General features: G+C 34.7%; 3 protein-coding genes and 1 long non-coding RNA gene across 4 annotated transcripts; 2 read left to right on the top strand and 2 right to left on the bottom strand.

Annotated features, from left to right (window-relative positions):
* Positions 1-2,497: 2,497 nt before the first annotated feature.
* Positions 2,498-4,646, bottom strand: LOC106962417 (uncharacterized). Its single transcript, XR_001427973.1, has 2 exons — positions 3,866-4,646; positions 2,498-3,825 (listed from the first exon to the last, which is right to left on the bottom strand). It is a non-coding gene; the product is annotated as an uncharacterized LOC106962417 (long non-coding RNA).
* A 52-nt stretch (positions 4,647-4,698) lies between these two features.
* LOC106962416 (hepatocyte cell adhesion molecule-like) lies at positions 4,699-11,635 on the bottom strand. The gene is made up of 7 exons (XM_015056826.1): positions 11,465-11,635; positions 9,042-9,383; positions 7,203-7,484; positions 5,973-6,066; positions 5,686-5,753; positions 5,543-5,616; positions 4,699-4,965 (listed from the first exon to the last, which is right to left on the bottom strand). The coding sequence occupies exons 1-7, from the start codon at positions 11,547-11,549 to the stop codon at positions 4,816-4,818; spliced, it is 1,095 nt and encodes a 364-aa protein (XP_014912312.1). The 5' UTR covers positions 11,550-11,635; the 3' UTR covers positions 4,699-4,815.
* Positions 11,636-13,135: 1,500 nt separating this feature from the next.
* Positions 13,136-19,746, top strand: styxl1 (serine/threonine/tyrosine interacting-like 1). Its single transcript, XM_015056810.1, has 8 exons — positions 13,136-13,381; positions 13,472-13,533; positions 14,039-14,141; positions 14,228-14,361; positions 17,380-17,528; positions 17,620-17,717; positions 18,184-18,296; positions 19,485-19,746. The coding sequence occupies exons 1-8, from the start codon at positions 13,279-13,281 to the stop codon at positions 19,617-19,619; spliced, it is 897 nt and encodes a 298-aa protein (XP_014912296.1). The 5' UTR covers positions 13,136-13,278; the 3' UTR covers positions 19,620-19,746.
* A 671-nt stretch (positions 19,747-20,417) lies between these two features.
* Positions 20,418-24,483, top strand: LOC106962402 (transmembrane protein 120A-like). The gene is made up of 8 exons (XM_015056809.1): positions 20,418-20,595; positions 21,806-21,924; positions 22,030-22,161; positions 22,659-22,718; positions 22,800-22,895; positions 23,011-23,100; positions 23,372-24,328; positions 24,450-24,483. The coding sequence occupies exons 1-7, from the start codon at positions 20,518-20,520 to the stop codon at positions 23,376-23,378; spliced, it is 582 nt and encodes a 193-aa protein (XP_014912295.1). The 5' UTR covers positions 20,418-20,517; the 3' UTR covers positions 23,379-24,328; positions 24,450-24,483.
* Positions 24,484-24,934: the final 451 nt, after the last annotated feature.

Here is a 24,934-nt window from a genome sequence, read left to right as displayed (position 1 = left end):
TGCGCGGTGCAGGCGCGAGGGTTTCAGCGCGGGGGGGGGGGGGGGGGGGGGGGGGGGGGGGGGGGGGTCTTTAAAGGATGGATGGTAGGATGCTTACAGCGCATGCGTAGATCTTATAGGCCTGCTGTAATCCCCTCTGTCACAAACGACCAGAGGATGCAATATGCTGTAATTAAAGAAATAAAGTATCCGACTAATTACAGTCTTCCACGTGGTTTACTTCCGTCTGTGTGTAACATCCGGGCGCAAATAAAAAATAAAGATGGATGATAAATCACAATATTTTTTTTTATTTCCGTTAAAAAACAACAACAAAAAAAAACAAAAAAAAAACAATGGCAGTAACTAAGACATAAAAGCCAAATATAGTGGTGGATCAACGTGACCAGGTTACATAGAGTCCCAATTTGAATCTGAAAATATAAATGTTATGTTTATTCTTTACATGAATCCTTTGAATATTATTGATAAAAGTAACATTTGAGGCTCAGAAATTAATGTAAAACATCTCACATTTGAATTGTTTATAAGGAGTAATCTTAAACCAACATACAAACCAATGCAAACATACATTTCTAGGTGTAGTATCACTACATAAAAAAATTATTTGGCATGTCATTTAACTGTTTTTAAAGACTTTTACTGTGACACATTTTCAGTTTGTAAGAATTTTCTTCATAGTGACTTCGGTTGCACCACAAAATTTCTGGTGGTCTTCAGCTATTTAAGTTATTCAGTAATTTTTTTTACCAAGTCAAGTTAAGCTTCAGAAGCCCCTTTGATCAGTTCTGAATGTTATACTAATTATAATATGATTGGACAGTGAATTTATTTATGTAAGTCCACCACCTAGTGAAACACATTATATAAATGAACAAGACAAAGACTGATGTTTTAGCACTTTTATTTCTCCTAATGAGGATGACTGTATGGTTAAATGTCTTATAAATTCATAAAATAAAAAGCATCTGTAAACATGTTATCACTTGGCTGTCATGGGCTGTTTTGTGTTGTTTCTTTTTTCTTTTTTTTAAGAAAACTCTACTAAGTGAAGGTATCTGGATAAGTTAAAGAGTGGTTCACATCTTGAAATGACTGGAGTGAAACCAATAACTGGATATTTTCTATCTTGAAATATTTGAGAGCTGAAACAAGCTGTGAAAATGGCTTCAGGCGCCACCATGTGGTACATCATGCAAGTCATTTCCAGAACTAAATCAGGAATGCTTGTATTATCATGTCATGCCTCTCAACTTAAATAATTGTGCATCTTCAGACTGAAAAAAATTACAGCATGTGAAAACAAAGCATGTGAAATCTATTCAGCCACTCATAACTCTGTTTGACCCTGAAAAGAAACAACTGATGCCTTATTTTAAATGCCAGTAAATATTTCTAGATCAATTCTGTAAAAATTTTTGTATATGGCTCCAAATCCTCAATTTTTATTTTTTATTTATTTTTTGTCAATTTCATTAATAATTGTAATTAGAAATTAAAATTCTTTCATAAACCCAAACAGGTTGTGTTATTTGAAAATAGGAGAGATTATTTTACTTCCACCTTCAGATCTTAAAGCTGTCTGCTTTTTTCCCAGTAATATTTTATCCTCTTCATCTGTTGATGCTCATCATGAAAGGGTAATTGTGAGACTTCAGTGGCTTTTCTGTAAATCATAAAAATGTTGAGAAATATCAAGAATAAAAATATAGTTCAATAATTACCTTTTCAATGATCTATATTACAAGAAACATACCTAAGAAATGCTCCACTCTGTTTTCCAGTCTTATCACTTCCAACAGCTTGATGATTTGCTTTACTTTTTTATTATTTTTTTCAGAGCAATACAGAGTTATAACTTAAAAGACAGAAATATCCTCTGATCATTTGCTGTTTTTTTTCTGTTCTCATTTATATGAACAAGGGATATACCAATTTAGAACAGTGTGGGAGAGAAAGATAGAAAAAACCTTGTGCATAGCAGTATATACATGTGTATTGTTAAGGAATGGGGGGATAGAAAACAAAACAAAAGCACACAAAAAGGCTGATTAGTACATTTGATTCACTTTTAAAAAATAAATAAAAGAAATCAGAAAAAAGCTGAAGTATATTTAAAAGAGATTCAGTTCATAAAAAGACAAATAATAATACATAATATAATGCAAAAATACAATTCTCTTAAATTCAGTTTAATTAACTATCTTTAAAATTCAAATTGCAGTCATGTGAAAACATATGAATATTTAATATAAATTTTAACAGTATTGGGAAATTAAAGCAATATAAATAAAGTGAATAGAATACCATTTAATTTGTTCTATAAAATGTAGTAAAAAAAATAATAATCCGTTTCTGTCTGGGAAAAAATCAGGACACGATAAGATTCACTCCAACTTAGACGTTGACCTAGACTAGGTCAAAACTTTGACCTAGTCAAAGCCCTGATCTCTATCCTTTTGTGTGGTGTCCTAACTTTTTCACAACCATACATTGCTTCACATATTTCTAAATTTTTATTAACACAAAAGACACTACAAAGTTTTGAATTTCCTCATACACAACATGATATGTCACACATGCTAGAGAAGTGTAAATAATACATGTTTTTATCTTACTGACCACCCTGCACCTTTATGGAGATGGATGATAGGAATGTTAGAACTTGTCAAATGTAATTCTAAAATCTGCTGAAATGTGTAATTTTAGAGTCAGTGTTCCTGTTGTCTGAGCTTTTTACTGCAGTTTTCCAGGAACTAGTAATAATGAAAACCTGAAGGATACAATCATAGATGAGCCATAAACGTAAACGTATTCATACAATTTAAACTTTTTCACATTATGACCACTAACTTCAACCTATTTTTGTGCATTTTATGTGATAGAGAAACACAAAGTAGTGCGTAATTTGGACATACATGAAAGGCAAATAATAAAAAAACAAAACAAAACATGAGCAACCAATTAAAGGCACCTTATAAGTAAACATATGGAGCTGTTATGTTTCTGGACTCAGAGGATTTTTTAGAGAACATAAGGGATAAAAACAGCATCATTTAGACCAAAGTTTAAAAGTAGAGTTAGGTTCCAAATCAAGCCTTCAACATCTCCCAGTTTCCCAGCAACTTCTCAGTTGCCAGTATGTTTGTACGTCATGCAAGTGAATGTGCACAATTGTCTGCTTTTTCCCACATTTTGAGTTGCTTATGCCATGTTGACCAAAATTAACTCTATGGGTCTCTTGACATTTAAACATAAGTTTGTCATATGAGCTTCAACATGGAAAATGTTTGAACAAGTTGTGATAATATGCCAAGTATATTATATTTATTTAGATTTTTCCATTTTGGGTCAAACTCTGTGCCATGTATATTCATTTATTATCTTCTTGTGTTCTGTTCTATGTATTTCGGTTTATCCTCTAGTTCAGTGTTAGTATGACCCCACTTTGTTTTTAGTTTGTGTTAATTATTTACCATTTCAACATTTCCTCTGTATATAGCCTCACTGGCTGTACGTTTCTATATTATTTTTACCTTCTTTTATTCTGGTTGTATTTTTGATTCACACTGATTTAATTTTGTTGAGCATTTATTTGTTTTACTTTGTACAGCACTTTAGTCAATGCAAGGAGCTGTTTTCTTGTGCAAGTTCTGTAGGTTTTCTGTTTTAATGATTAGACTTTCATTATGGTTACCACAAGTTCCTGCCTGCAACTTTGGTCCTACTTTCAACATATAAAAACATGTTGAAAGTAGGACCAAATGCATGTAGTGCACGTAGTACTACATGATGCATGTAGTACTACATGATGCAAGTAGGAACCTTCATGATGCATGTAGTACTACATGATGCAAGTAGGAACCTTCATGATGCGTGTACTACACGACTGACACTACATGCATCACCCTTAACCCATGATGATACACGTGGTGGCAGCATCATGCTGTGGGGATATTTAATTTTTTATTTTTTGGTGGGACAGGAAAACTGATCTAAATTGATGGGAAATGTAACTAAATACAAGAAAATCCTGGAAGAAAACCTGTTCGAAGCTGAGGAAAACTTGAGATATAATTTAGATCAGAGCATATTTATGCGTTAAGCGGCCTAATCAAAGCCCAAATCCATGGCAAAACTTGTAAGTTGATGTTCACTGTTGCTTCCCATCATATTTGACAGAACTTGGGACTATTGTTTGAAAAAGAATGCAAAAAATATGCAATTTCTTAATATACTAAAAGTTGTTAGAGACGTACCCCAGATGACCTGCAGCTTTAATTCGCCTACTACAGGACTGCCCAAAGTATGGCCATATTATTTTGTTTGTCCCCAGACTACAAGTCAAGAATGTTCAAAATTTGACCAACAAAATAGAAAACAACTGATGTACCCCAAAAAAAGTGGAAATCATCTCTATTTCTTTTAGTAGCACAACAGTCCTAAACCATTTCTGTTCTTTATCTTTAATGATGTACAGATTTCATAAACATTTTGTTTATTATTGAGCAGGTAAATCTAAAGACATAACAATAAATTTATTGAAATTTGCGGGCTTTGGCCGTCTCTACAAAAAGTTTGGACACCACTGGTCTTTGTGTTGGTCTGTTACATAAAATCCCAATAAAACACCAAAATGTAAAAAAATCTTCATGAGTGCAAATACTTTTGCAAGATGCTGGGTAACAGATCTTTAAAAAAAATGCTTACAGTTTTTATTTGAGTTCACAAAAACTCAAAGTTAAAGTTTTGCACAAAGGCAGGCACCAAATGACCTGCTGCTTCATTTTGTATGATGAACAAGTTTATGAAGTTTCAGACACACTTTGGGAAGGAGCCGGCTGGAGTTCCACCTGACCGCACCAGGGAGTTTGTGTAGTTGGGGAAAGTTGTGTAGGATGGAGGGCTGTCCAGTTCAGAAGGAGACCCAATGCTGTTGCTGGACGAGTCGTCCACGGAGGGTTCCTACAAAACAAGAGCTTAGTGGTTTATCTGCAGTACTTTAAATAACATCTGGATTTTTTAAAACACTCTCAGATATGAAAGAAAGCGTAATTTCACAATTGAGTTAACAAAAATACAAAAATTGTGTCAGCTGGTGACTAACACTGATTTGGGAACACATTAGCATCGTCCTTCATTAAACTTTCACAAATCAAATAAAGGTTTCACAAATCTAAAGCAGGTTTTAAATATTCTGCTTTTAGTGAAGAATACTATAGTTCAGGGACAATATGGCTGAAAAATGTATCATAACTTGATGATAACTTGACTGACCACAAGTTATCAGTCAAGATAGATAGATAAGCTTTTTTGTTTTAAATATCTGAAATATTTCTAAACTGGTGGTGTGGTCTTTTGTGTTTTATCCACAATTTTCACTTCATGCCATTTTCTATTTTTAAGCAGTTATGAGGAACGATGGCAAAACCTTAAATTGCAGCAGCGCAAATTAGCTATTTGTTGCTAGGTAACCAAAGAGTGAGTGAGTTAAGTTGAAGCCAAAAACTGTAAATAAGCAGAGTGCTTAGAAGAGTCATACCTTTTGTTGGAGGACATAAAGGGAAGTTACTGCTTTTATCCCATTATGTTCCCTCATTTTGGGAAGCACATCATCTGTAAAGGAAAACACGTTACTACACAGACGTCAATTTTAGCTGAACTCTCCAGAAATTTTATTTTTACCTTTCTGTTTAAGCTGTTTATGATGAGAATTACCATAAATCCTGGACTTTCTAGTTTCCTTTCTTGACCTGAGATTAAAAAACAAACAAAAAAACATTGGTAAATATGCAGTGGATGTACATTTGCATTTGTACGGTTGATGGACTATGGAGGTAAATTGGGGTCATAAAGTTTATTCAAAATAATAAAAAGAAGAAACTGAAAAAAGTATTTTTTTTTTCCTTTTTAACAAACTTTATGACCCCAATTTAGCTCCATAATGGTTAATTAACAGTATCGCAGTTTACTTTTTAGAAGGAGTCCAGCATGCACACACTGTTACCAGCGTGATGAGGATGAAGATTCCTCCAGTGGAAAGCATGATGTACACGGAGCTTCTCCCTGGTGAGAAACAAGAGCTAATGAATAAATGTTTACATAAGTGAGGCTTGTTTATTTTAATTACCATTTTAACATCTAACCCGAAATCTGACAGTAAAGCTGCTTTTGTTACGACACATGCTCTGTCTGTGATGTGTAATCCCAAAAAAGGGGGACATTTCTATGCTAACCTCTCCAGCAGAGGGCACCAAAAGCTTATCAAAGCTTTGGTGCTCTGATTTTGGTTTGAAGATATTTGATTCACACTTCCAGTGATTTTCCCTCAGAATGTGTGCAAGTTGTAGTTCTAAGGATTTTTTTTTTTATTGAACAACCAGAAAGCTTTCAGCCCATCTTTCTCTCATGTTGGTTTCTTGGGACCATGTTTGCTAACAAGATTTTAATGGTTCTGGCATCAATGATCCACGTTGCAGCCCTCTTCCTATCTCCTTTTTTCCAAGGGAAAAAAAGGAGGTGCAAATTTGTGAGAAAAATTCAGAAATTTTGAGATTAATGTCTGAAATTTTCCAGAAAGACAAGGAAACTTCTGAGCTCCAAAAGTCAAAAAATTTGGGAGAAGAAACCAAAGAATTTTCAGCTTTTCAACCTCAGAAATTTCCACAAAATTTTTTCTAGAATATTTCTGAAATTGATCTCAAACTTTCTGAGTTTATTCTTGCCAGTTTTTGACTTTTGGAGCTCATAAATTTCCAAATTTTTCTAGAAAATTGCAGAGATTTATCTCAAAATTTCTGTCTTTACTGAAGAACATTTTTGGACATTTTGAGCTCAGACATTTAAAAAATAAATTCAAGAAAATTTCTAAGAATAATCTCAAAATGTGGGGGAAATTTACTCTTCCTTTCTTTCTGTCTCCAATAGCCCTAATATGCCATCCTAGCATCCCTCTAAGAAACTTTTTTTTTTTTTTTTTTTGCATTTGTATGACTTTTCTGAGTCAAGTAAATCTCATTTTTGGCAAAATACTCCCTTACCTAATAATTGTGATTTCACAAAGTAAATTTGGAGGAGTTTACTCTGTGAAATGTTTCTGGGTTTTTCACTTGAACTATTTGTGTCCCTGTAAAAAAATAATACTGGCCATGTCAGCATGTCTAGCATACAGGCTTAACTGACAAACTTATGTTATTACTTACTGTACACGGCCAGTCTGATTGGCAGGCTGGTCATGTTGCCCAGTGGGTTCTCTACGGTGCAGCTGTAGATATCCTCATCAGTCATCAACACTCGGCTGATGGTCAGGCACTTCTGATCAGGTGACAACATGAACCGTGTTTCATTGGCCAGGGGTTTCCCACCTTTAAACCATTTGTAAGTGGTTCTGGTCCCGTTTTCATGAGAACAGTTAAGGACAAAGTTTTCGCTGAGCTCCAGGACGGATGAGGCCTCCATGTGGATGTACGGCCTGGATATGGGCTCTGGGTGAGGGTGAGAGCAAACACCAACGCTCATTAATATAAACATGTACGGAAATGTAAGCACAAAACTTTGTCAATATTCTGCTATTGTCAAAAAAACACAATTTCGCAATTAATGGTGTTTCTATTAATTGAGAAACTGAATTAAATTACCATGGGATGAATTTGTAAGTCATTAAAAAACACGCAGTGCCATCAACCTCCAACTACTTCCTGTTTTCTTCTTTGTCTTTTCCACCAGTAGTAACATCCGGTTGTTCACTATGTGACTCGTGTGATGTGGAAAAAGCATTTCCATTGCAGTTTTGTGAAAAACTAATTTTGACACAAAACTTTATCGAAAAACAAACGTTTTCATTAAGCAAATTTATTTTCATAATTAAAATGTATGCATTTATACAGTTAATGGAAACTCTGGATACAAGCTGTTGAATTAGGTCAATCACTTTAAAGTGGATGAATATTTATGCAGTCACTTATTTTATGATATATATTTTTACTTATTTGTCTTTTTTTATAGAAATCAGTTTTACTTCTGATATAAAGTGTTCAAATTAAGTTGCTTTGTCAAAAAAAAAATTTTGCTGCTTATGATAGATTTACAAAAGGAAAAAAATTGTAAAACATCACAGGAGTGAATAAATTTTTAATGTGCTGCACAATCCTTCCAATTTAGATGAATGCATTACTTTATCTTAAAGGTATCAATAAGACACATTAAAGTTTATGCTCCCACTGCTGTGGTTGCCTTTAGGTAATAAATGTAGGTTTAGATACTAACAGATAACTTCCTCATTGAATAATGCGTCTCAAGCAGCTTCTTCTGTCTCTTATGAAACAAACATCTCATTAATGGAGGTCAGTGAACTCCCAGGATTCCCAGCATAGCTTATCCCACCTACAGTAAGACCAGAGCCAAAAACAGAATACCTCCATGACATTCAGAACATTTAAACATCTCCAGTTGGGATAAAAACTTTAGAAACTGAAGATTTTGTTTCAATGCATTGAGTTTGGGAACTCAGAAAGATTGCAAAATTTAATTAATCCTCAGTGTCATGTTTGAAGAATACTTAGAAGAAAATACATCAGTCTTATGCCCAGAGTCAGAGTTTTGAAACTGAACAAAAAAAAAATTCAGTTCCATTCAAAAATATTTTATTGATCTCAAGGGGAAATCAGCCAACTTTAATTCAGCAACTAATATTAATTGTAACTAATATTAATTCAGATTCTTCAGAGTTATTGTGGATAGTGATGGCTGTTGGCAGGAAATATCTCTTGTAGCAGTCTGTATTACGGACAATATTAAGAAGCCTCTGAAGACACTCTATCACAACTGAAAAGAGGCTTTGATACTAAAAAAATTTTCAAAAATACTTTTCAGATTCCAGTTTCTTTTTCAGTTTCAAAATATTTCTTAGCTTCAAATAATTTTGTTTTTCAGTTTTATTTATTTATTTTTCTATTGAGCAGATTTTATGGCCTGAATTAAGCTCCAAAGTTAGAACCTTGAATAAGTGATCAGCAGCTACACCGAGCTGTTTCTGACCCTACCATCCACAGTGAGTGTGATGCTTCCCTCTCCAGTAAAAATGTCGTCTGTGATGGAGATCTCCACGTCGTAAGTCCCGTCATCAGACAGTCTGAGGTTGTGGAGAAGCAGAGTCCCGTTCTCAAACACCAGAATCCGGTCTTGATACTCAGGCCTCAAGGTCCCAATGATGTCAGTTCCGATGGACTGGACCACGGTGACCGCCTTCTCCCTCTGGAGCTGCCACTTGATAACCGGCAGGTCAAGGCTGAAGCTGCTGTAGCGGACCGACAGGAGGGCCTCTCCCCCGACCGCTCCTCTGATCAGAGCGTTAGGGATGGTCATGTTGACGGCTCCCACCTCACCTGCAGAACAGCATGGAGAGTTTCACTGGACATTAGAAACAGTATAGTGGATGATGTTTTAAAATTGAAATTAGAACAAATCGCTTCTAAATGATATACAGTTGTTATAAACGGGATATGTCTCAAATTTTGCTGGACAGCAAATTATTCCAAAAGTTATTGCGATAAACGATATTATCGTTATTTTGGAGACAATTTTCAAGTAATGTAATGGGAATGACATAATAATGCAAGAACACAATCTCAAAGATCAATAAACTTTAAATTCTAATGAACATTTAACACTTGTCATCCAGTTTTTGGTAGAAAGAGAAAAATAATCATGCAAATGGAAATCATTGAGCTTGTTTTAATTTGTCATTGATTTGTTGCTTATTGCAACAGGTATAGTTATAATTGTCATGAAGTGGTATGGTTGGTGGTGGTGAGGAGAGACGCAGAGAACCCAGGTGTGGAGAAGATGATGAATTTAATGAAGATCTCACAGTCCAGGACAGGCAGCACGTTAGCACACAGCTAATACCGGTAGCGACTGACAAAGACTGACACATGAAACCTCAGGACTATACAGTTCTACTGAGGAAACTGCGAACTGACGTAGGACACGAAGAATGAGGAATGACGCTAACAACGACGAGGATCTGACAAGAGACGGAGACTACAGGTGGACTTAAATACACACGGGGTAATCAAGGGGACGAGACACACCTGGGAGACAAACGGGGAGGACAGGACAGAGACTCACAGGGAACAGCACTACACAGAAAAACTCAAAAATAAACACACAAACACAGATCGTGACAATAATTGGTTTTCATTTTTGCTAAAAAGAGGAATTATCACTTCCATATTTATTTTAGTTTTAGCAGTTAAATGCTTCTGTACCAACAATGCCTTGGTTGGCACGTGATTTCTATTAAATCCAAATTAATGCACTATTATTCAAAACACAACACATCTGTAAGGGTTTTCAAAATCTAAAACACGGAAAAGCAGGTAGGATTTATCCAACAACTGTACAGAATAATACAGCTGTGTCACTCTGGAGCCTCATTGCTATGGTAACAGCTGTTAGACTATGGGATGGGGCCACATGGAGCAACAAAAGTTGGCATTGTGTGTTCAGATTTCCCTTTTGGCAGTCCATGAAAAGGGCAATCCAGACACCAGGCTAGTGCTGCAGAAACAGAGCAGCTTAGTGACCCACAATAACATAATAACACGTAAACACAGCTGAAAAAATCTGACACTGCCACTTCTGATACGGACTGTGGAGAACAAAACAAGCATTCGGATACAATCCAGCATCTCAACAAATGCTGACATTGTGACGAGGTAAAATAACTCAACAGGGTGTGGTGGAGAAAAAACTGGACATCTGTTGCTATTTTTATCATGTCCTAAGCATTTTATAAATTTAAAAATTTAAAAGATTTTAAATTTGTAACCTGTTCTCCCTGCATCATAAAACTCTTCCTGTAGTCGCTGCTTAAGGTAAGGCTGTGAAAGTAAATATGCTCTCATGCAACAGAATAAAAATGAGCAACATAAACATGCATTTAATATTTAATCATTGCTTTTTCAACGTATTATGGTTCTGACACAATAAGTAGTAAATAATTGCATGACAAATTAAAACAAACTCAATAATTTCCATTATATGACTTAACAGTTTTTTTTCTTGTCTCTCTTTTGACCAATAAAAGATAAAAGACTTCAGTCTTGAGTTTTGGTCTCAATTATACCTTGTTTTGAACGACAGCTCAGAGACCTCATAATTAATTTTATTTGTTGTTTCTGTTGTATTGTTTATTTATTTTGGATATTTAAAATGTCTTCCTGTTCCAGTGTTAAATGTTCATTAAAATTTAACGTTTATTGATCCTTGAGAATGTGTTCTTGCATTATTATGCCGTTACTATTATGTTACTTGAAAATGGTCTCAAAACAACAACATTGTCATTTATCGCAAAAAACATCTGGAACAATTTATCATCCGGTCAAATTTGTTATGCTGACAGGCCTAGTAGTTCAGTTGTGCTGCAAATTTCCAAGTATTTTATCTTGACAGCGTTTCTTACCTGAGTTTAAGCAGCCAAAAAATACGAGTGAAAAAATGTGGTAGATCTTTTTTCCTTTGGAAGGAGCGTCCTTCTCTGTCTGCATCTTGAGGAAAAAGCTTTGTTTTTCTCACAGACTGTCAGCATGATTTATGGCTCTGGGCAGGACGGGGGACACAGTCACTCATTCAGGCCGGCCTGGAACTGAGTACGTGTTGTTCTCCAAACGCCACTGTATAAGCAGAACAAAAGTGCGTGTGTAAGCGTCAGGGTTCAGTCAGTCTTGTGATAATAAAACAAAACTGCGTTTAATTCATGCAAACTCCGTTATGATCAGAATCAAACTATTTTCACAGTGCGAGCTTCAAATGCTAGCGGATTAAAAAAAAGAGAGAGGATTAGCTGTTTTGATACTGACGGACAGGGAGTTACATTATGGCTACATTATATTTATTAAGTGTACAGACCCCTGCCAAAATGCTAGGTTTTTGTTGACATTAGTTCTACTAGCACTAAGGCCCTATATCAACATAGAAGCTAAAGAGTTAAAGCTAAAGCACTAAATTCAACCATGTCTCAACAACAAGTGTTACAACACAGTACATTCATGTAAGTGGAGTATTCTTCTGTATGCCTCATTTGTTTGTTATTGTTTTGTTTTACCATTTACACAGTAATAAATATATTTTGTCAAATCTGATCATGATCAGAGGAAACAAAACTTCACCTCCTTCAAAATAAGAGCATGACTATAATCAGCTAAGAATTCTTAAAAGTCAGTAACCAAAACGTCAACTCATATGTTGAATATTATTAAAATGAAGGTTTACAAAGAGTTTTAAAGTTTATCTGGAAAAATTGACTTAGCTAAAACACTAAAGAGTTAGACAAAAAAATTAGCTCTGTCCAACATTGTTAAAATAAACAATAAAATGTTTTTTAAAAGTTTAATTTGATATAGGCTTGGCTTGGGTTGCTTGGTAACAGCCTATATATATTTTCGTTAGTTACCTTTTATCCTCCGATTATTAGTTTTTAAATAAGTCCGAATATCCATGCTGCCCGAAAAAAAGCAGGTCTGTTCGTGAAGACAAACATGAATATATGAGTAAGTGACGTAAGTGACCTGCCACTCTTTTTTTGCAGTTGGCCTGTGATGACTGGTTGATTTGTATGACTGACAAATGGAGATAGGAAAAAAAGAAAGTTGACCATTCTGAGGTTTAAGAAAAACAAGTCATTAGAGTCAGCCGTTTGTTGTTTTTGCAGTCAGACGTTGATCGGGTCTAGCTGGCTCTCACTAAACTGTTCTTACTGCATTTTGTAAACAGTGTTCTTTGTAGTATTTTTATCTATATTTATAATGGTAACATTGTTGATGTTACCATTTTAAAATAACTTACAATTAAGTTGGCAATTGGCAAGGCTCAATATAATTTTCACAGGAGGCGGAGCACTGTTAGCACCTGCTGAACGTAACTAAAAAAGTTACTTTTAATGTAACTTAGTTACTTTCCAAATCAAGTAGTCAGTAATCTAACTAAGTTACTTTTTCAAGGAGTAATCAGTAATCTGAATAAAGTTATTTATTCTAAACTAAAATTTGATAAAAGTCGACAAAAAGAATTTATATGAATTCGAGACTTCAAGGTTGCATCATCACCAGCAACCAGTGAGAGGGAATTCCGTGTTGCTTAGCAACAAAAAGTAGTCAAACAGAAAAAAGTTCCCCAGTGAAGACAGCATGCTCGCTTGTTGATGTTGTTGTTTCTCTGGACTATAACCACGTCCAGCTGCTCTTTGTTCTGATTGGTTCCTGGTCCGTCTTTCCCAGCATGGCGGAGCTCATCCTGTGTGAACCTGTGGAGCTCTACAACCTCCTCAACCAGACCCGGAAAGTGCCGAGGCTGGCCGAGATCAACTACCTCTGTCTGATTGGTGAGATTTCAGCTGCAGTTGCCTGGGTTTCTGATGGTTTTATTCATTTGTTCCCATTGCTTCATTGAAACTTTTATGTTTCTTTTCTAGATGCCCAGGAAACCCACGACTTCTTGACAAGTCATATTATTACAGCCAAACATGTGAAAATGGTATGACATCATGTTTCTGGCTGTCTGTCTTCAAAAATTTATTTTACAGCAAAAAAGAAAAAACAAACATATTTTGTTTATATTTTTAAATTAGAGAAACACTATTTTGGTTTTCATGTTTGGTACACTTTCTGCAGTAGTATATTTGGATCCTATTGAAAATTACATCAGAAAAAAAAACAACCTTTTAAAAATGACCTCAGCTACATTGTTCGAAAATATGACAGTGTATTAAAGCCTCAAATTCCTGCCAAAAAGCATCTAACAAATTTTCTTGAAAAAATAAAATAAAATAAAATAAATAAATTCTGAGTTTAAAAAGTTACACATTTTTTACTTTTGAAATGTAGTAATTTCAGCATTTTTTTCATTCTTGAAAATATGGAAAATTTCTTATATAGAAGTTACACACTGGCAGCTTTAAACTGAAGATATGATTGTTCAATATGAAGAGTTTTGGGTATGACTGATTTTGCCTTTCACTTCATATGATGATAAACTGCAGGCTGGAGATGGTACGTTCTACCTGCCAGATGCAGTGCAGCTCGACACCATGCAGAATGTTGTGATCTATGACGCCACCACAAGCTCTTTAGAAGAAGAAACAAGTAATACTGGAGCATCAGTAGCCATGTATCGGTATAACTTCTTCCCACACAGCAGCAGATGTTAATCATCCTCACTATGATTTTAGGTAGGGCCATTGATTGTGCCCAGGAGCTGGGAAAATCCTACTACCGTCCAATTCGAATACTAGCAGGAGGCTACAGGCTGTTCTCAGCTATTTACCCATTTTTAAGGACTGAGAAGACTCTTTACAACATCTGGGTAAAACTCACTAAGACAGACTGCTTTATTTTTACACATCAATCATTCAGGAGGAGTCTCAGTATTTGTTCAGTCCAAAGTTCTTCATTTGCAAAATGAGACAGAAATCCATACGGTAAAACAAACAGATGAAACGGAAAAATGTAAAAAGAACACATGGTAATAAATAAACCTAGGAAAAAACAAGATGAAAAGGTTAAAGAATTAAAATCCATATATACATTTAACTTTAAAGGGAGAATGCAAAACAATAATAAAAGAAATAAAATTTAAAATATGTGCTTAGATATATAAGTTTAAAAACTAACATTTTAAAAAATACAGTATGAAGTCAAGTAAATTATAGAACATAAGGCAAAAAACATAAACTTCTCAGTTTTTAAACTAATTGGTGCATAAGGTGTACTGATTAATTTATTGGACAATTTATGTATACCTGCTTTTATTTTAAATTTGTCAGTTTTGATCCTCCATACTTTCTATATGTATATAGACTATAATGTGTGGTTTTAGATTCAACCCAGAAAGGTCTCAGTGTATATCAGTGACGTGCGGTGAGGTTCATTGCTGGTGAGGGACTGACTTACGACTTATATAGACACCATGCATGTTATTGGACGTACGGAAATTTCGTGCAAGCATACAACGCTGGAGGGCAAAAAGACTAATCATTTACATGTCATTCATAGCCGCGTTAACTCAGTGAAACTTAGAAATGTAGGTATTGATTTCGTGCTATGATCCACAGCAAAGTTATCTGTATTCATTAAGCTACGCAGATTCGTTGCCATAGCAACTGACAACAATGCCACTTCATGTTTTAGGATTTAACAGCAAAAAAAACGTTCAAGAATTTTGCACACAGAACAGAACATTCAGTCTGTTGTTGTAGTATGTTTTAGGCTTAATGTTTTATTAATAAATAATTGCTGTGGTAGATTAGCTACCGCTTCTACTTTACTGAATTATTTAGACATACAAACTGTAGCCCACAAAACGCACATATCATTAAAAAAAAACTAAACAAAACATCTTATTGCGGTCTTACCTTTACTTATCAATGAAATCCATGCACCGCTAATTCTGCACAAAAATATCCATTCATCCAAAGCCAAGTCTATCCTCGGCATGTCTTTTCTACTCGTTTAAGAATCATCAAACTGTCTCGAAGCAAAACCTTCAGCTCCGGTGTTGGTCTTCCTTTAGTTATTATCTCCTGCTTCAATTGAAAATCCACTTTAGAAAACTGTTTAAGTGTAGAAATGTAGTCTTTCATGTTGAGGTCGGAAGAGAGAAGAAAACAAATCGCTGTACTTTATTTATTTAGTGTGTAGCTAGCTCCATGGCTAGCTCACAGTGTCTTACTCTGCAGTTGTGGAGTCACATTATCTGGGATCATGAGCGCCCCCAGCGATGAGGGAAGAGAACTGCCTGCCTCACCTCGAGTCTGTTCTCTGCCGTTTCTGATCGTTCCTCTACGGAGCCCCCCAGGGGACATGGGGATTTTTTTTCTTTTGCGTCCCCTCGCAATAATGTACTAATCAGTTCATGCGGCATAATTGAATACTGTAAGCCTTTCTTACGGTGGCTGCTGTACTTTCTGCTTTAATACAAGGTTATGTAAGTTTTTTCCATGAATGTTAATATCTCGTTGTGAAATATCAGACGTTTTATATCTTTTTCTTTAGTATAGAAAGGCACAACAAACTTATGATATAAACAGAAACTTTCCGTAAGTAGGAAAGAAATAAAAATACATCCAAACTATTTGGACTATTTCTGAGTTATTAACGTGGGGTAAGTCATCTGACAGTATTAATTGTGTCTCTATTGTGTTCGTAGTCTGAATGGTTTAAAGTGCTGCTTTCTGTACCGTTCCATCTGAGCCTTAACAGACAAAAACATGCAGTAAATAAATCGATTTTCAATCAGTTTTTTGCACCAAAGCGTTAATAATAACAAACACGTATTATTATAAAACACAGCAAACTAATGGTGGTAGAGGGCCGCACTGGGTTAACTCGGGGAATCTCATCTGTCCGTGTATCAATCAACTCCAAACATTTTCTTTGTTCTGTCACAATTATCGATTTATTCCATTTAGATTATCATGCTCCAAACTTTGCGAGGATTGACCAATACACACAAAGCCAACACACCAGTAAGCTAAACGACTAAACGCAAAAGTATTGCGAGGGAACGCAAACGTTTTGCGAGGGAACGCAAAAGAAAAAAAAAAAACCCATGTCCCCTGGAGGGCTCCGTACTCCTCCGCACACAAAACACGATACACACACTTGGTGACAAAAAAAACACTGTACATTATAGGCATAAGCTAAATTATGGAAAATCAGTCCATATATTAAATGTTTTTTAGTCATTTTATTGCCGGCGTACAGACAGGACGAACTTGCTCTCATAGAATGGCAGCCAGTGTAGTTAGCGAGAGGTTGCGCAATCCCAGGTGAGGCTCAGCTCACTGCTGCCTCACCGGCTTCGCTTCTGAGCATTTGAATGGGAAAATGCGAAAATCCAGCGATTTTGAAGAAAAAATAATCAGAATTGGGTAAGCTAAGTAAAAATAGGTACTTTATAGTACAAACCACACGGTGAAAATAGCAATATAAATGATTTTATTACTATTCTTCCATGATGACATGGTGAGGCTCTGCCTCCCCAGCCTACCCTGACCGCACGTCACTGGTGTATATGCATTCAGACTTACTCTTCCTAATTTGATTTAATTTAAACATTTCACTCCATATTATCCACAATTTTGTGATATCTGCTACATAAAATATTTATAAAACACATTGAAGCCCATTGTTGTAATATGATCAAATGTGAAAAAGCCTAAAATGAGTGATGATCTTATTTATAGAATATGCTATCCACTGCAGAACATATAAAACCATCCCTCCACCTTTAGATTTCTCTGTAACTTTTACAAACAGAAACGATAAGATTTGAGCTGCGTCCAGTTCATCATAGTCAAATATATGTGTGGATTCATCTCAGGAGCTTGAAAACTTGAAGCTTTATCCTTTGGAGATTATACCTGGACTACTGTATATGGGAGACCTGAAACAAAGCCAGGGCTCCCTGTGGAACCTGAAAATCCGTGCAATCGTCAGCATCTCACATTTCACTCAGAGTGACTTTTCACAGTAAGACCAGTTCAAACTCGCAAACGATTCAAAATCCTTTATGAGTTCCTTTTATTTTATTTTTTTTGTAAACGTAATTGTTAACTTCCAGGTCTGAAAAAGAAACCCGGGAGATCCTTGACATCCCGCTGGCTGACGAGGTGGAGTCGGATTTATATTCAAACTTCGAAACAATATGCAATTTTATCAGTGAGTATTGGACATGTTTTTGTTTATGTGGCGTGGATGTTAACACATTAGCATGTAATCTTTAATTATTATGTTAAACATAAATGAGACAGAAAAGAGTTAAATTCTTAAACTACGACAGTGCATTTGCGCCGTTGCAGATAGAAAAAGGAGTAAATGTATGCTAAAAGATCTCAAAGGCTTTTAGATTAATCTAAAAGTTAGTGTTTCTAGAAATGTTTGGAAGTTTCTGAGTTTGAAAAGTCAAAATTTAGCTAAAAAAAATCTGAAATTTTCTAGAAAAATTTCAGATTTTGAAAATTTTCAGTTGGAAAAGTTGAACATTTGCTAGAAAAAATCAGACATTTTCTAGGCAAAAATCCTGAAATTTTTTTAAAAAGTTGCAAATTTGCTAGAAAAACAGAAAGAGCAAACTATTATGTATTATTATTTTTTAAAATCAAATGGTAACTTCTTTGTTGTTTAGGTTCTCACATTGATGAAGGATCTCGTGTCCTGATAGTTTCCAGGGAGGGCATAAGCCGCTGCAGCGCTGTGGTACTCGCATTCTTCATACACTACTTCAGATACACACTGGAGGCAAGTATGAATTATACAGAACAGTATGAACACAAATCATGAAAGTAAAAAAAAAAAATAGCATTATTTTATATCCAAGTAACAATTTAGCCAATGGTTTCAACTTAATTTACCATATGTGAAATATTGTTTTTAATGAAGAAAAAAAAAAAAAAAACCTATGAAAAACTGTACTTTTTTTTTTTTGCTTTGTGGTCAAAAATGATTCAACAGGAAGTAAAATATTTTTAGATTTGCTCTTCATTTTAGAAATAGTAAAATGACAAAATTATTCACGAGAAAGTGAAAACTTTTGCCTGTTTTCTCATATTCTGATATTTCCATATTAACTACAGATGATCAATTGAAGTAAAAGTTCCTTAAAAAATACCAAAGTAGCTCTTTCATCAAGCGGTTTTTGAAACTCAACATCAGATTCCACGTTCAGCATTATTAGCCACCAATAATGTGGAACCATTATTTTCTTAGAATCTTCACGCCATGGATTACACTCTGTACTCCATTCTCCACTGACTCAACTTAAAAATAATTAATGTAAAAGTTATTCAGAGCATGACTGTAAACACGCTTTTGTTTAGTTTTTGGCATTGAGACATATTGCCAGTTTTAAGTGTCACAATGTGTGTCCCAGTGATTTTATAGTCCATAAATGGAATGACTGTTTTCAATTTTGTATTTACATGTGTAAAAAAGAAGTTATTTTTACCCAACCTAAGTAAAAATTGCAATCATTGTTGATTTTTTTTTACTGGTGAAAAAAAATGTAAAACAGCATATTTGAGGTGTAGAGATGAAATGGTGCCTACTAAACTCACAACATACAATCCCATTCATATCTCTCAGTGTGTAAGTGATATTGTTTCAAGTTAGGTAACTTGAGTTTGTCAACAATTATTGTATGACTGCTAACAACAACATAACTAAAAACATGTGGAATTAGCGTTTTCTTATGTCATCTAACAAATAAACTCAATAAATGAATGAATAAAACTAGGGCAACCCCTCGAAACAATATAATTTATCCTCTGGTGGAGAGCACTTATTTTACTAGTGGTGTTTGAAACTATGTTATTTGGACTTTCAAGACAAACATCAAATTATTTTAAAGATGACATTTGTCTTGAGTTCCGAAAGACTGCAAAATTCAAGTATGCATAATACATTATTTTGTTGATTTGCCATTTGTAGGAAGCCTGGACATGCATTACTAAATGTAAATCCACCGTGAGGCCCAACACAGGATTTCTACAGCAGCTGTGTCAGTGGGAGGTTCTCACCATTGGAAAGAAAGACACTGATTTGTCAAAACCTCCATTTTTATGAACAATAATACATGTCGCAGTCAATCTGTCATGTATGTTAATTTGTTTGACAAATTCTTGGACATTTATTTTAAATAGGCAATGTACAAAATGTCCATAATAAACCCATGTTTGTGGAAGAGTGTGAATTTTATGATGTACTTTTTGTCTCCTGGGTGATGCCTGTGACTCCCAAACCTTTTGTCACCTGGGTCAAAATTGTCAAGCAAAAAGCACTTGAAGGCCAAAAAAATCAGATTTTTAAAAAACATATTTTATATTTAAATAATAAACATATAGTTAATATATGGTTAATTCTTTTCATCAAGAAGCATGCCATTTTAATTGTTTGATAATTGATCAATTTATTAAATTTACATTAATTTAAGATCAAATAAATAATTTGTACACCCCTGCTTTAAAAGAAGTCACTTAGGGATATTGCCAGTCACAATATGGCGGACGAGCTAACGTATAGTTCCTCCGGCGTGAATGCGTGGTGGAGTCATAATACGCTGATTCTGATTGGCTGAGAAGACATAACGGAATCACGAGGTATGTTCTGATTGGACGAACTAGTAAATAAAAATTGCTTAAAATTACTATAGGAACAATGCTACCGACATACCGGATGTAGTTCTAAAAAATAAAAGTATACACCTACAGAAAGGAGAGGCGAAAAATGTTTTAAAGTAGTAAATGAAAGTGTAGCAGTTGTAGCAGCAGATACCAGCATTTGTCAAAGCACGTTCATAGTTGTTTTGCATTTCCCGAGCGTCTTAAACGTGATGCTTTTATTGCGAAAGGCATCTGCTGGAAGCGTGTGTCGTTCACGGATGTTGCTTTGACGGTTACAACTGTTGCACAGGAGCGTTCGATTATTTCACAATTCCTAGAGATTTCCAAGCATCGGAGGAGAAATGTTGTTCAGTCCAACGAATTTATCCGAATGTTTTCGGGAATGGGAGGATTTGGAGAAAGATTACCATAATATTCAGGTTTGTTTAGTTATTGTATCCGGCCATAGTAAACAATAAACGCTTGCTGCCCGGATAAGCTAACAGACGGTGTAGATGGGGAGACTGGCGGGTGGGATCCACCTTTAGCAGATAAAGATTAAATGATAATTATCAGGAACATTTAAATACATTTTTTAACAGATCGGTTCATATGTGACAGATTTGATAATGTGTTATTTTACTTGCAACTACATATCTGTTGAAATGTTAAGAAGGTCAGAATTAGCTGTAATATATTTCACAATAATCCTATTTCATGGCATTATGCAGTAATTCTTGCAAAAGAGACCATATAAATGAACTTGTAATTCCAGAAACTTGAGATTTTGTGTTTAAAACTATCTTTTTCCATTGATTTTATAAAATATTTAGATTTTTTTTTAATTTGGGTTTTTATTCTCTTTTAGCCAAATTAATCAAAATAACAACTCATTATGAATAATGGATGTTTAAAATATACTAGTTTCACTTTCTGAAATAAATGATAAAAAATATTGACTATATAAAAAGTTTTTTTCGATATAGCACATCTTTGTGTCCATTCTGCTGTGTAGATTTCATTATATCATCATCTTCCTAAAACAATAGGATTAGTCATTTTTTGCCATTTTCCCGCCAGAGCATATTTTGGTGGTGATTTATTTATTTATTTATTTTTTTATTTATTCTTATATTCAAAAATCACTGTTTGCCAAAAAAAAAGACTTTTGGCATTTTTTAGGAAGCTAATACATTATATTTAAAATTACTTAATTGTTTTACAGCTCTGTTCTTTTTTATTTCTAAATAATAATAAAGAAAACAAAAATATGTATATTTTTGTTTACAGCAAAATTATTAATAATTCTCCACTGTTTTGTAGAATAGAATAGAAACAGCCTTTATTGTTCTGCAAAGGGGAATATTCATGTGTAATGGCAGCATTAGATATAAATGTTAACACAAAAAGTGTGAGATATAAAAAACAAGATTAACCATAACAGTGACAATAATTAAAATATCAAACTAGCAGTCCGAGGGATGTGCAGTGGAGTCAGATCATCACTTTTCCAAAAATATCTATATAACATTGAAAAAGACAGACTATTTACAATACAGTACATCAGTGCAGAAAAACGAACGTGCAACAACGGTAGAGACGTTATTTAAAAATGAGTAAGAATGCCTCGTTAATCTACTCCACCTGCAGGAGACCCATCGTTTATATAAACAGAAGCTTGAAGAAATGACCAAACTGCAGAGCAGCTGCTCCAGCGCCATAGCACGTCAGAGGAAGAAACTGAAAGAGCTCAGTCTTCAGTTGAAGAAGTGAGTGTCAACAGGAAATGGGTTTAACTCAATAGCAGATGATATATATATATATATATATATATTTTTTTTTTTACGTTTGTCAAAAACCTTTTCCTCCATCAGCTGCAAAGGACAACGTCGGACTTCCAACCTGAGCCCAGAGCTGATGAAGTTCGTCTCTGCGATGGAAGAGTCCATCAAAGACAAAGCGCATGCTTTCTTTGAAATGGAAGCATTTCTGCCAAAGAAGAATGGGTAGAAAGACATTGCATGGCTTAAAGTAGGACTGGAGTTTTATCATGATACCTTGTGGGACTATTGTGAAAATAAAAACTTTATTACTTTTTAGATATGTTTCTTTAGGACACCAGGCACAAAAAAAACTGACGAATAAACAAATAAAAACTAGCCAATGCACTCTAGAAAGTAATTTAAATTAACTGAATTAGACAAACAAAATGTCAGTATGAAATAAAACTAAACCAGAACGAACAACCCAAAACTATTATAACCCTGGTTCAAATTTGTTTGTATTTATTGATACACCTTTACACAGAATACACAGTGGGGAAAAATAGTAAGAATGATACCATTAATTTCAATTGATTGTGACAGCAATAAATCAAAAATCTTATTGTGATTAGAAATTTATCACAATAAATGATAGACTATGCGATAAATACCCACCTCTTGTGTAACGTGTAGAACACTGCATATCTCGACTGACTGATTTCTGCGTCTTCCCTGTTCAGGCTGTACCTCACGCTGGTTTTGGGAAACATTAATGTAACACTCCTGAACAAACAGGAAAAGTAAGTTGCATATTTTCACTGCAGACGCTTCAGAGCCGCTTCACCAACCCTCTCCTTCTGTTTCTCCCCACCCATATAAAGGTTTGCATATAAAGGCGAGTATGAGAAGTTCAAGCTGGTCGTGACCTTCATCCTGTTCATGTTCTCCTTCACATGTCGCTTTTTGCTCAGCTACAGGTAGGAATGGTTTAGATTTGACTCAGTTAGTGGATTTTAAATGTGTGAAGCAGCAGGAGATGCAGTGTGTATTTGTTTTTTTTGTGATGATGCAACGCATCCCTCATTGTTTCAGAGTCCTGGACGCTCTGTTCAACTTCCTGCTGGTGTGGTATTACTGCACACTCACCATCCGGGAGAGCATCCTCATCAGTAACGGCTCAAGGTCTGTACCTAGTTTCATCCTATTATGGGTTAGAGGCCCAGTGAGGGACCTAAAAGTCTAAAGAACATCCAGCGTTGGGATTAAACCTAAAGATTTTCTTATATTTTCTGTTTGTATATTTAAAATAAATGCCTGAAACTAGATAAATTGGTAGCTAGTACTTAAAATGTACTTGTACTGTTTGTACATTTCGCAATGCTCAAAAACCCAGTTTCAATTGAAAATTCCAATACAGCAAAATTATTAATAATTCTCCAATGTTATATCATAGTGTATAACAGGACTGTGGGACAGATGTCAGCGGCCAGGAACCTTCATCAAAAAGACATTGTATGGAGCTCTGGTAGTGCCAAAAAAAGTATAAGTACTTATACTCGTAAGTACTTATACTTATAAGTAACCCCTCTTTTATTGTAAGTAAGAGGTGGTTTTACTTTTTTGTCAGTAAAATGTGCCTAAATAGTGCAGAAATACCTACTCAGTGGAAAATGGATTTATTTTATGAAAGTTTTTTTTTTTTTTTTTTTTCAAATTAAATGAGAAATTATTCACCTAATCAGTGAACACAGTCAGCTGTACAACAAAAACACACAATTTTACCAAGAATTTTTAGTCTAGTTTATAGTACAAAATCTTAGAACATTTGGAATAAGATAAAACTAACTGATAAGTAACTGTTCAGCAAGGTACAGCAGCTTGTTTTAAGTCAATATTTCTTTAATACTGATGAAAAAGTACTAGTTCCACTGCAGATTATTATGACCAAATTGTGTGCTATGTTTTGTTTCCAGCTGGTACAAAGAAAATTTGCAAGATTGCTTTCAGTAAGGCAAACTTGCTGAGCCCTCTTTAAGTTTTGGATCTAGAATAATTTACACATCCCTTCCTAGCAATAAATCTGGTGACTTTATTTGTTTAATTAATGCATTGCATGCTCAGTTTATTGTTGAGTAGGTACAAAAAAAAATTGTTCTTTGACCCTTACATCCTTCTGGCTCGACAAAACGTTTAGACACATTTGGTTTGGATTAAAGCGTATTCATGTGTTGGGATGAATTTGAGCGATTTTGAAAAGATTAGCTCTAGATGCAATCAACAAAATGTGAAAAGTATTCAGGGGAGGAAACTTTTTGCCAGCTCTGAGCATCTTTTGCTGTTTCAGGATCAAAGGTTGGTGGGTTTTCCATCACTACGTGTCAGCCTTCTTGTCTGGAGTCATGCTGACTTGGTAAGACCTCATCTCCACTCCGACCCATCCTCCACAGTTCGTAATGTAACGAACCGTATTATTACTTATCGATCGGCTCAACCTCATCACCTCTCTCACCTGGTGTGACCTTTGTTCGCAGGCCTGATGGGGCCCTGTACCAGATGTTCAGAAATCAGTTTCTATCCTACAATCTCTATCAAAGTAAGTGTGTCTCTGCCAGTTTCACATTAAACAATGGGTCTAAGCAAATATTTTTCTATGTTTCAGCCAATTATTAATTGATTATTAGAATAACTGTCATATAATTTAGTAATTGATTAATTGCTAACTAGAGTATACAGACTCTAAAAATGGTCAGTTGCTGAAAGAACAACAGTCAGAGCAAATATTAAGTAAAATTGTACAAAAAATATTTACATCTTGCAGATGAAAAACCTTCTTTGTAAATATGTTCAACCCAGAACTATTCAAATTCTGTAAAAAAAGAATTGCTGGCTAATTATTAATCCAAAAAAAAAAAAAAAAATATATATATATATATATATATATATATATATATATATATATATATATATATATATATATATATATATATATATATATATATATATATATATTGTTTTT

The sequence above is a fragment of the Poecilia latipinna genome, unplaced genomic scaffold (assembly GCF_001443285.1).
Source record: "Poecilia latipinna isolate Pla-1442-1.1 unplaced genomic scaffold, P_latipinna-1.0 Scaffold1410, whole genome shotgun sequence".
NCBI classification, from domain to species: Eukaryota; Metazoa; Chordata; class Actinopteri; order Cyprinodontiformes; family Poeciliidae; genus Poecilia; species Poecilia latipinna.
This window is presented reverse-complemented; position numbering and strand designations above follow the sequence as displayed.

Bases quoted from the DNA above. Each gene is read 5' to 3' on its own strand.
- LOC106962416 (XM_015056826.1), bottom strand. From the start codon at position 11,549: ATGCAGACAGAGAAGGACGCTCCTTCCAAAGGAAAAAAGATCTACCAC. The intron at 5,754-5,972 runs GTAAACTGCGAT...TTTTAATCTCAG, and splicing joins TGCTGGACTCCTTCTAAAAA to GTCAAGAAAGGAAACTAGAA. The intron at 4,966-5,542 runs GTATGACTCTTC...CTTGTTTTGTAG, and splicing joins TTTATGTCCTCCAACAAAAG to GAACCCTCCGTGGACGACTC.
- styxl1 (XM_015056810.1), top strand. From the start codon at position 13,279: ATGGCGGAGCTCATCCTGTGTGAACCTGTGGAGCTCTACAACCTCCTC. The intron at 13,382-13,471 runs GTGAGATTTCAG...TTTCTTTTCTAG, and splicing joins CAACTACCTCTGTCTGATTG to ATGCCCAGGAAACCCACGAC. The intron at 14,362-17,379 runs GTAAAACTCACT...GATTCATCTCAG, and splicing joins AGACTCTTTACAACATCTGG to GAGCTTGAAAACTTGAAGCT.
- LOC106962402 (XM_015056809.1), top strand. From the start codon at position 20,518: ATGTTGTTCAGTCCAACGAATTTATCCGAATGTTTTCGGGAATGGGAG. The intron at 20,596-21,805 runs GTTTGTTTAGTT...CTCCACCTGCAG, and splicing joins AAGATTACCATAATATTCAG to GAGACCCATCGTTTATATAA. The intron at 21,925-22,029 runs GTGAGTGTCAAC...TTCCTCCATCAG, and splicing joins CTCAGTCTTCAGTTGAAGAA to CTGCAAAGGACAACGTCGGA.